The 12,103-nt window shown below is 38.6% G+C and overlaps 1 protein-coding gene across 45 annotated transcripts in view; it reads left to right on the forward strand.

The window, feature by feature from the left end:
- DLG2 (discs large MAGUK scaffold protein 2) overlaps positions 1 to 12,103 on the forward strand; it is a 988,777-nt gene that overhangs the window by 887,552 nt on the left and 89,122 nt on the right. For all 45 annotated transcript variants that reach the window (XM_030286703.4, XM_032751275.3, XM_032751277.3 and 42 more), the window contains one exon: positions 11,094 to 11,208. In XM_030286703.4, coding sequence (XP_030142563.1) covers positions 11,094 to 11,208 — 115 coding nt within the window. The remainder of the gene's footprint in view (positions 1 to 11,093; positions 11,209 to 12,103) is intronic.

The raw sequence follows: 12,103 nt of genomic DNA on the forward strand, positions 1-12,103 counted from the left end.
CCTGTCCAAACTGTCTCCAAAAGCTGTATGGATGTGACATTTTTTAGTGCTAAATGCTGTTTAATCATAAACATCATAAGCATCATCTTGGATCATCTTGATCTGCTGCTTTTCCCTACCTGGATCATCCTAAACAGTAACAAGCAATGTATCAGAAATTCAGAGAGCTTTGGAGAAACCAGCTTGAGATAGATAGATAGATAGATAGATAGATAGATAGATAGATAGATAGATAGATAGATAGATAGATAGATAGATAGATAGATAATGCATTAAACTGACTTTCTGGAAGGAAACCACTGATAAGCTAATAACATAAGGATACCAAAGTATTTACTTACTCCAGAGAACAAACAGCTGCTCCTTGGGAAAAGCTGTAGAGGTTACCAGTCTTATTCTGAGATGCTTGTCAGAATCATGAAAGAATATAAGAAGCCTGGATATCAGGTGGGGAGTTTTGAGCACTTCCATTCCCTATTGATCTATAAGCCTTGTCTGTAATGTGGCTCACCAGCACAGCAGGGAGATAGCAGAGATCTGCTTCCTGTAGGACTGACTGACATTTTCTTTGTTAACTAAGAATGGCTTGATTATTTAGCAAAACGGAAATGGGTGGGTGAAGTTGTGTTTTTTCTCTAAATCTGCCATGAGAATCGATGGAATACAATGGTAAAGAGCAATTTACACAGAGGAACTGTGCTGGGGTTAAAGCCAATTAAGTCAGCTTCAGCCGTGTCCAGCCAGAAGGATGAGTCTACCTATTTGAGAAGTGGGTGCTCTGAGTGGCCTTCCAACAGCTCTGAAAGGCCAGAATGGAACTTATTGTAGGAAGTATTTGAACAGTTTGTGCACAGTATTTTACTGTTTGTTTTTCTGTAAAAGCAGGACTTGGACTTGATAAAGAAAACCATTTTCCAGCTGTTTTATGCCATAATGGTGGGGGTTGGTGGGTCTGTGAATGATGAGATCAATGATATCAGCAGTAATTGCAAGGCATTTACTGGTATTGCAGTCCTTTTTCAGACATTAGTCCAATTTTACATGATCTGATGCTCAAGTTAAACAACATTTCTCAGCATCCAGACCATAGCTACAGCTATACCGTATAGTTATTCCATCCATGGCTATACCCTCCATTTCTAATTAGTGGACCAATGCACAACATGCTGAGGATGACTTAAAATATTCCCTACAGTAAGCTAAGAGGGATGCAGGAAGCATGACTTATCCTGAGGTAATATATGTATTTGTCTTGTTTAAATTCATTCAAGCTTGTAATGTGCTGAACCATTTTCTATTACCTGTTTGTATAAGCAACAGTAATTCCCCTTTAATCAGGAAGCTCTAGCAAACTATGCAAAATATGATTCTGCAGCTGCTCTCAGTATTGCCTCTTAGAAAAGATCAATATACAAGTGGGAATGTTTTTATCCATTTTCTTCTTTTCTTTTTTGTTCAGGTTATTTGGGATAGTTTTAAGGGTTTGTTTGAGGTTTTTTGTTGTTTTTGGAGGTTTTTGTTTTGGTTTGGTTTTTTGTTGTTGTTGTTGTTTTTGGGGTTTTTTTAATGATAAAAATGGATAGTTTTGTTTTTGGTCTTTGCTGAATTCTTCTTTTTAATTCAATAGAGTGTTCCAGACAACCTTAGGAGATGGCTGAAGATATCCTTGGCTAGAAGAGCAGTACAGCTGAGTGTAGAAAAGTGGCAGTTACAGGGGGAGGTGGCTTTTTACCTGGCAGATATTGAAATAAATGATTGAATCAATTAATGTCATTTCCAATGTTAGGAAATTGTATTAATCATAAATGCAAAACAGTTCAGCCTAAGTATATCCATGTTTATTTTCATAACACTTTTGCCAAGATTCTGTTTCTGTTACTGATGGTCCTTCTGATCTCTATATTTTTGGTAGTCTGTAAGGCTGTCCTATTCTATGAATAATTACCCTTGGTACTATTGGTATTCTTGCTACTGCTTAATTTTCTGCTTTGGCTTATGATGATTTTAAATTATTTGTGGGTGGGTTTTTTACTGTAAGCTACAACTTTCATGCAGATTTATGGAATTAATAAAATCACATTAACTTCCACATCACTCTATTTTCAGTAAGAAACTTTTTTTTCCCCAAAGTCTCTTTTAGGGACCTTTTTTTTTTTTTTTTTTTAAATCTCTTCCCACTCTGAGTATATCAGAATTTCGTGGAGTATAAGTCCAATACTAGCATATAATGTCTTAGCTGTGGAGGTTTTGTGGAAGTTTTCATAGTTCACTTGGGAATTTTAAGCCCTGATTAAGAAATGTCTCCTTTTTTTTATTTTTGTCTGAACATCGGGCAGGTCAGACTGATCTACATTTCCAGTTTTATTTCAAAACGTTTTGCACATCATTCCTAGATGGATCTCGTGCCTCCTTAGTGCATTAAGTTGCTGTTGTTTCTGGAGATGGTGAAGTAGGGTTGTACCCTTTTTCTCTTTTCCCAGTATGGTGCAGTACAAGGTGGCACCCTCTGCATAGAACAGTGTTGGGGCAGATGCCATCGGCACCAGTGTGCTCCCAGCTCTGTATCCATGTATTTGTGTCAGAGTGCTTTCCATTCTGACCAGGCACTCTCAACCTGGTTCACAGAGTGCACAGGCTAACCCCATCCATTTTTATTGAATGGGGCTTCACATGAACCATGTAGCTGACAGGTGGGATACTCAGGAGGAAATTTATAAACAGCTGAAGGCAGGTAGGAATCATTTGCCATCATTTGCAAGTCTGGAAAAGAGGAATATCTAGCAACGTAGTTACAGGGTTAGCTGAGACTATCAAACTGCCTTCCCAGTATTGCCAGACCTAGGAAACCCCACAAATGGTCAGTTCTGTGTTGTTTCTTTGTGCCAGTTCATGTCTTAAGCAAGCTAAGCCAGCATCTTTGTTAAGATACCAGTGTCATATGCTCAGCTCCCAAGAAATGGAACTACACTTGGTAAAAAGCAGAAGCAAGAAAAAAAAAAAACAGTGAAGCAAAAATAAGAAGTAACAAATGCCCCAGGGCAATGATTTTGGATGGGGAATTGTGTAAATTGAATATATGTCTGAAAATACAGTCTTCCACCACTAGCCTGAAGTGACAAAGTAGCTAAATGAATTAGCTTAGCTATTAATAGCAAGTAGGTTTTGTTCCTTTGCAACATCTCACATAAATACTTGTTGAAGAAAGAGGATTCCGAGGCAGGGAAGTGTTTGGGGTTTTTTTTTTCCCTCCACCTTGACAGAGTCACTTTGTGCCTAAAACACCAGAGATATCTTGAAATGTGTCTGCACTGTTCAAACACAGAGCTATCAAGGTTAATGAGACATGAGCTGCTCTTCTGGGTGAGCATAGCTGTACAAGTTGGAAGCCAGGGCTGAGGAGATGTGTCCAAGATTTCACATGTTGTGTACACACAATGCTGTCCAAAATGTTCGCTCAGTTTGGACCTCAGGGAACTTGAAAAAGTGCCACCGATAGTCCTGTTTAGTTTAGGATACATTAGTTAAAATAACAGGGAGGTAATTTTTTGAGAATGCAGTAAAATTCACTGCAGGATAAAGCTCCTCCAAGACTTGTGAGGGGTTATTTTCAAAAGTTTTATTCACTAGCTGGAAGAAAATGAAGAAATTTCCAGCCAAGAAGGTCCAAGATGACACTTCCTGAACCAAGGATAGGCTTTAAGGGAGCAGGTAGAATAACATTTCAGTAGGATACATAGTCCTTTTTGCTCACTAATAGCTTGTTTTAGTACATGTCTTTCATTAGGAGGAAGAGATTCTTTGAATCTAAATCTTGTAGAGTCTGCTTTGGCTTGGAATTATGTTCCCTGTGACTTGAAGTAGAACATGTTATTAGTCTCCTGAAGGTATCATGGAAGGAAAGTATATTTTATGGAGTGTTTCTATTCACAGATAACACAAAATAAGAGCTGTATCTAATGGTGCAACACATAGAGAAAGAATTATATTCAGTAATAAAGCAAAAGAAAATAAATTCAGTGGTGATATTAAGGCAATGAATTCAGCTGCAGACCAAATCTGTAGGGTGAACTTTTAATTAGAAGACAGGCTGAAATGTAAATACCTGTATATTGGCAAAGGAAGACAACCAACCAATATCAAAAAATAAAGATGTTAGTAGCCCTACTGTGCTGAAGTTTTAAAGGGAAAAGCAATCAGTAAAATCAGTAAAAATGCCTCTTTCATTAATTTTGAAAGGTTCCTGAAAAGGGTTATGGAAAATATTGCAATAAAAACAGGTAGATATAGTCAAAGTAATAAAATCTAATAAAATGTAAATGTGTCTTCCCCAGTATTGAAATCTGTTTTTCATTTCCTTCGAGAAAACTCAAGGGAACTATATGACTGATAAGAAATAGCAGCATCACTTGTTCTGTTATGCAGTGCACCATGAATGGAGCAAGGCTTTGTGAGCAGCACTTTCTCTAGTCAATAAGGCCAGTGCTGCATCAAAATTATGTGCAGTTTTTTCCTGTTGAATCATAAATTGGGCTGATTGTAGATCTAACTTTTTTTTTTTTTTACTTATTAAAAGCATAGCATTGACAATAAAATATACAATCCAAAGCCAGACTTGTACAGAGGTATGTCCCTGGCAGTGGCCAACATCAGACATGGCAGAGGCAGATAAAATAACCAAAGGTACAGTGAACTGTACTGCTTTTTTGTTTGTTTGCTTATTTTTCTTACAAAATTACCCCAGATTACCACAATGATTTTTCACCATCATTTGCCTGCTGTGTGATTGCTTGCAACATCAGGCAGCCATAGAATTGAACCCCTAATCATCTAAGAAGGATACTTTCAGCCAAAAAATTGACTCAAATATTAAAAAAAATATCCAAAGAGAAGATATAAAATACCAGCATTATAATTTCTTGCCTTTTGCACATACTTTCACTTTCCATGTGTATTACAGTAGTTTCAAAGGCTTCCAGGGCTGTGGGATGCTGAGCCCTTGGCAGGCATAGCCAAAGATTAACACAGTGTTAATCTAGCAGCCATAGCTCTGCTGTAGCTATCATAGTATGAGGAGAGTTACTCCTTCTGACTCACACAGCTTCACACTGGAAATCTGTGGAAAAGCAGAACCAGACACAGTGCTTGGAAGTCTTGATGTTGGTCTGCTCATCTTCCTCCACCTCCAAGTATGAAACCAGTGGTGACTGGGCAACACTGTGGGTAAAGGGCAGAAATGGAAGGACACTCTAGGAAAAAAACCTGTTCTATTACTTTAAATCTTACCCTATGAAGCCAAGACACTTACTAAGAGGAGGCAAAGGAAAAAAAAATATAAATAGCATAAATAATAGTATTTTAATCATAGTGTTATGCACATCACTGTCTCAGATGTCCAAGGCAGTAAGTCCATGAGTTACCATACAGTTTGTGTTCCCATAAACAGAACAGAAGAAAATATCAGAAGGTTTAAGCTGGCCTGAATCCACTAAAATTATGCCCAATTGATAATTATAGAGAAACTGGTCTGACAGCTGTTCCTTTATTATAGTTTCTAGAGCTATGCAACATACCTATTTTGAGGATTCTAATTAATGCCTTCCTGGTTTGCTTGTGTTTTGTGGTTTGTTTTGTTGGTTTTTTTTTTTTTTAACCATTAAAATAGTCTGTTAAAATTGGACAATTCAAGTTTTACCTTCCATTTTTGAGTTTCTACTTTTTAGTAAACCTCTTATCATGTAGAAGCAAACAGTGATTATCCTGACTTATACAGAAAAGCAAAGTCTGCTACTGCTGGCAGAAAGAATTGCTATCTCTGTAAAGGGACCAGCACTCAAAGTGTTCAAGTGATAAAGACATGGACTGGGCTGCTAAACTGTTATTTTCACTATTGTATCATATGTCAGCATTTCAGTTTCTTAACTGTGCTTTACTTGTAGGCTGAGGGTTTTTTGTTACCATGTTCTCTAAATTCAATCAATACTACAATCTTTGTTACAAACATGAAAGTGAAAAATAACAGTGGTATAGCTTTGTGAAATTCTGCAACTTTTTCTCATAGAAAAGCTGCAGAATATTTATTCATTTAACATAGCTATTCTTTCTTTCTATGACCAAAAAGTAGCATCAAGCCATCAGATATAATATCTTCATCTTTGATATTTTTATACTCAGAAATTAATTGATTTTGGGGTTTACTGTCTTGCATTCATTTTTTTGGCTCCCAAAAGAATCTAAGACTTCCAGGAGCCTTCTTGTGTTCTCAAGTATTTTTTGTATCTTCAGTCTTTTAGGCTGTTTATGAACTCATTTTAAAAAAATTTAAACTAAAATCTCAATATACTGCTTATTATAAATAGGATAAGTCCTTGCTCCATGTATATGAAATGGCATCACAGCAAAACTTATCCCAAATGTTCTTATTGTCATTGCATCCATCACAAATCTCACAAACTCATGATATTGGAAAGACTCATAATATGTGGAGAGACTTATGTGTTAAGTAAGCAGACTGACAAAAGTTCCCATACCAAGTCTGACTATGGACCACCAAAGAGAGTCAATAAGAAACTCTAAAGGGAGTGGTGTCTGTGTGTTGAAACAATTCCTTCCCACCATGTAGGACCCCTCTTTCACAGTGCGTAGATGAGTTGGCAGCATTTTAGGTATCTAAAATCACTTCAACTGTAAAAACTTTGGTATCTGCATTGCCTGAGATACCAAAATGAATTAGTCAAGATTTTCTAGATCACAGTTTTCTTGATCTTGGCCAGCTAAACAGGAAGTTTGATTTGAGGTTTAAGATGTTTTTTTAACAGGGCTGGCCATTTGCCTTGCTTTGATTTCTCAGTATGTGAGCTAAGGAGAGACTTCAAGGTGTTTGAAGTTTTCTCCTAAAGATCTGTCCGGACCTTTCAACATGTCCAAGTGCTTTGGAGAGGAAAGGAAAGGATTGCATCAATATTTGAAGGTTAGAATACGTTTGAGTCCCAGATATAGCACTTAGCAGGGTGTTGGAATGAGATGGAAGGGATCGCCAGCTCCCTGTCCATTTATTCAGTCTATTTATTTGCCTGTATGAAGCCAGCAAATATTATTTATTCAAACTGGTGTCTTTATTTGATAAATGTTCTGGTTTGGCCTTGGTTGTCTTGGGGGCACTTCACATTATAGCCATTCAAGGTCTCCTCACTGACCAGAGAGCTGAGTGGAGCCAACATTAGAAAACAGACTTGGCCAAAAAGGATTTTCCTGTGGCAGTGTTGCCAGAGCCCTGAAAGTTGGTCTTGTTCTTGCTGTAACTGGGCCACAGCAGAAATCTCCTTTCCCACATTCAGTGCCACCAGCTCCACCTCTCACTGACAGGGCAATGAGTCCTGTCAGTGTTTTTCGGACAGCCAAATAGCCAAATTCAGGTCTGCCTACACTGCCATGAGCCCTGGGCCTGCTCCAAACTGGTGTATGAACAAATATTTCCCTCCACTCCATTTCCCCTGTTTTTTACAGCAACAGTCCCAGAGCCACAGGCCAGCACAGATCATTGTATCATCAGTTCTGACCCCAGAAATAATATAGGTTACAATTTGCTCACCCATTTGCTTTTCTTGCCTAATGTTTGACTTTATCAGTTTCTTAAGCTACCAGAGTTGTTAAATCATTACTACATCAGGCAACAGGTAGGAACTTTGTAGATGGAGTGTAGTAAATTAAGTTTTGCTAATGAAGCATTCCAGTAGCAACATGTTCTTTGTTCTCCCTTTCTTCAAAGAGCATGAAGTTAGTCAGTGAGCTTTGACTGTATATTTTGTTAGTATGTCACAACCTCAGTGTCCTTTAAATTGTGTAAGAGCCTTAAAAAGTGTGTTATTTAGATTCAGTGCTGAATTTGAAGGAAGCATGAAGTGCTTTTCTGAACTTTAGCACTGTCCTTTTTCACACCTAACAAAGGCAAAGCTATTAGGAGACAGCTCTCCTGAATGACCCAACGGTACAAAGTGTTAAGAAAAAAGGACTCTTTCCCTGTAGGCAGAGCTATCACAGCAGTTCTGATGGCAGAGCATCACCATTTCTTTTTCTGTTCACATTTCAAATGTATCTGTCACTGTAGTATCTAGGAATCAGTAGGAGAACTAGGAGGACTGAGATTAAAGAAACTGATCTGGGTTAAATACTGCCTGCATTAATGGTCATGCAATTTTTGGCCCAGGCATTTGCCAGGAGGAAGGGACAAGGGTACATTTCAATATCTTTTATAAAAAAATTGTGAAGAAGGTACAGTAGGAAAATATAGTCACATAAATTTGGTTGTTTTCATATTATCTGTGTATTTAAATCCATAGCTAAAAACATCTCAAGAAACAAAGTAACAGAATATCATTAGTACTTCAATAATTTTTGGTATCAATCAGAGAAGAGGATCTTGAACCTTGAGCTTCCATCACACACTTACTAGAGGATTCTTAATACATCTTGTGGTTCCAAGAGATCTCCCAGAAGGAGAGAGATTCTTGAACTCAGAATAAGTTTACAGATAGTTAAAATTGGTTAAATTACAAGTGTGCTCTAAAGTCAGAACACAAGAAATATTATCATCTGACCAAGCTGTAGTCATTTGAGTATCTGATGTTCAAGTTGCAAATAGCTGGATACTGTGCTAGAGAAAATCAGATTTTCAGTCCTCTCTTCTCACTCTCCAGATTGGTGTCTAAATCTGGGAGTTACTCCCACACCTTACATACAGAGTCAGCCTGGGATGGGGATGCTTATTAAAGGGAAAGTTGCTCTGCTGTAGATCATTCATATCCTTGGTACTGCCCAGATGTAAAACATTAAAGAAACTGAATTACACTGTATGTTTACTGTCTTGTTCAGTGTATCCACCATAAATGAAAGAGAGCTAGTAACAAGCCTTAGAATTGTAATATTCTCTCTATTTGTGTAGGACTGATACTGTATGAGGAAGAGAAATGCAAGCCTTGGTCCTCAAGATCCCCTTTCCTATTTGCCAAGAAGAAATGTTAGATTTGTTTTAATGAAATATAAGCTAAACAAAGCTTTGCTCAGAAGATGATTATTTACTAAATAAATTCTAAAGCAGGAGATTAGAACAAATATGACTCACATAGAGCAAACTTAAATCCTACACTGGGATAAACACTTCAAAACTAAACTCCACTTCAGACAAAAACAACATGAGTTTGTAGGAGCCTTAGTTCCACTGAGAATTTGTGCTTTTAAATCTCTCAGAGGTTTAAAGATGTACTCTAGGTGAAAGAAATGAGCAAGAAACAAGCTACAGAATAAATCTAAAATACAGTCTGCATGTAGGAGTTTCTCTTCTCCTGACAAACAGAATTGCAGTGAAGTCATAGGTATGTGGGAAGACTGAAGAGTCTTATACCACAGCAGTGGCTCCCAACTGATGAGCAAAGTAGCCACTGTCACTAAACAGATTGAGTAGGTAATGCCAAGGAAGCTCAGCGGAAAGGGAGGCAAAATGTGTCAAGAGAGAAGGAGGGGAAAAAATCCAAACACAAAACCCCAAATGAAACCATTCTGCTAAACCAGCTTGAAGGTGGCTAGTGTCTATGCAAAATGTGGGATCTTGGAAAGGTCAGGTGTTATTATCCAATGAAAATGTAGAGTGCATGGAATAAAATGAATTAGTTGTTGCAAAGCATCTAGACTTTCTGGGAACTGAGCCAGTAGGAACAGCAAATGATCAAACAAAAATAATGCTGAGTTCTGAGTGAGTGTTGCTGTCTTACAGCATTTTCACGTAGCTCAGACAGCAACAAACAAGATGCAGAGCAATGGGTTATAAATGCACTGTAAAGATTTATTTGCTTAAGCTGGGAGGTGGTGGAATCTGGTGGAATGTACCTCCATCCTTTGCGGGAGGAAACCTCGTGTGCTGGTTTCACTTCTGCTGTAGCCCTGCTGTGGGAAAAGGGACCCTTCTTTTGAAGGTTTCAGTGAAATAAAATGTTGAGGTGCAGGGAACATCATCTTCCCTTTGCTGGCATCAGTCTGCAATATCTTACTCTTTAAAGTGTCACTGACTCACTGAAATGTATTTTGTACACCCCCTCAGCTTAATCTTATAGCTCACATCAGTAGATTTCCTGGGCTTAGGTTGAATTATGGCTCTCTGGGCTTCTGGAGGATCTCATTTTCAAGGAATTAGAGCTTGTCTCCAAAACCTCAACCTTTCTTCTTGCAAACCAAAGCTCATCCCATTGAGTCATACGAAGAGCAAGGAGTGCAGGCAGCTCCCAATGGTGGGACCATTGATGAGGCTGTGTCCTGTCAGAGGAGTCTCACCAAATTATACAGCTCCAGCTGATCCCATGCTGCTGGGCAGCAGGTCACAACATTTTGCAGAGCCCACCGTTGGACAGCAGGTCACAACATTTTGCAGAGCCCACGGTAGAACTATGGAGGTGAACAAGGTGGGCGGGAGCAGTTCTGTGCCATTGTTATACAGCTTAGGTTCGGAGCTTTTGGGGTCACCCACACTAAGACCGAGATAATGGCTCCACCTATTTAAAAGAAACAAAGCCCAAACCTCAGTGAGCAGTGTAAAAATGGTGGCTGATTGCTCATACAGTGATTTTCCAGCTGCTTTGGGGATAATTGGACATGGAAATGTCTCCTTCATTTTGATGGGATTATACAGTAATTGCTTGACGCGTTAATAACTTCAGTGTTCTGTCCCACTGACCCTAACAAGGTATCACATTGTTTGGAAGGAGGAAAGATACAAAGGAAAACTGCTTTCAACATCCTTTCCACAGACTGGAAGATATTTGTTAACACACTTTAAACCTCCTTTCCTTTCCTGGCACTGCAGGACCATAGGTCTAGATATCTGATTCCTCACCTAGCCAGTGTTGAAATGTTACAGGTACCACAATAAATAGGGTATATATTTACCTAAAATAATACATTAATTCAAGGTTCTATTAGACCTCAATTTTTAAGACATGCCTTATACTGATTAATTTAATGTTAATTTGCATTTAGCAGCCCTAATGGTTATATAGGTCAAGAAAACTAAAATATCTTTATTCTCTGGGGTTTTCTTATCTCCTTAGAGTACGCTCGATTTGAGGCAAAAATCCATGACCTGCGTGAGCAGATGATGAATCACAGCATGAGTTCTGGGTCTGGCTCCCTGAGGACTAATCAGAAGAGGTCACTGTATGTCAGGTAAGCAGGAAGAGCCTTCTCCTGGGAGTACTTCAGCAGCTACTTTGTCTGTTCCTGATGTGTGTTGCTGGTTTGGCATGGTGGGGAAGAAGGCTGAGGAACTGCCTTTAAATGAGCTGAGATATGCATTCATCTTACAAGCACAACATCATTAATGAGAATACTGGGTAGAAGCCCTATTTGCCCTATTTGACCATTTCAAGTAAAGTGCAAAGGGCATTACACTTCCATAGTGATTTGGGTTTATGAGATGAACATTTCTTAGCTCTGTCAGTCTCTGAGATGGATACTGTGGAGTAATGACACAATGTGTTTCTGTGTGAGGTCTTACCCAGACATGGAACGAGTGTTCTCAGGAAGAGCAGCCTTTTGCCAAAACCTTTTCCTTGCAAAACACAAACTCATATATGCTATTCTAAATGCAATCTGCTACCATCCACTCACATACGTTTACTCTTCTATCAGTCTATGCTGCAAAGAATTTGCCATCAACTTAGCAAGATCAAATGTGCAGATGAGATGGTAAACAAGCTGCTATCCATAAACAAGCTTAAATGGGGTGGTGAATAACAAAGGAATTACCTTTGTCACTTATTGGGAGCAGTGGCTGTAGTTTCACCTTGACTGTACAAGTCTGTTGCCCCAGCAAAATTCTTGCTGTCACTCTCACCTTTTGAGACTCATGGAGACTATGGTACTCTGTCAAGTATTTTAATAATCTTAATAATTATGCTTCTCTAGGCTTTCATTTTCATTCTCCCCTTTGTCCCCTCTATCCTCCCCATGCTCAGCATATAATTTGAAATTCCTGACAATCATGAAGTAGAGGGAAGCAATTTGTCAGCCTCTAGGCAGTGATAATTATTCACAGGGGAGCTAATTCAGGTGATAACAT

This window comes from Taeniopygia guttata, chromosome 1 (genome assembly GCF_048771995.1).
Source record: "Taeniopygia guttata chromosome 1, bTaeGut7.mat, whole genome shotgun sequence".
Taxonomy (NCBI): domain Eukaryota; kingdom Metazoa; phylum Chordata; class Aves; order Passeriformes; family Estrildidae; genus Taeniopygia; species Taeniopygia guttata.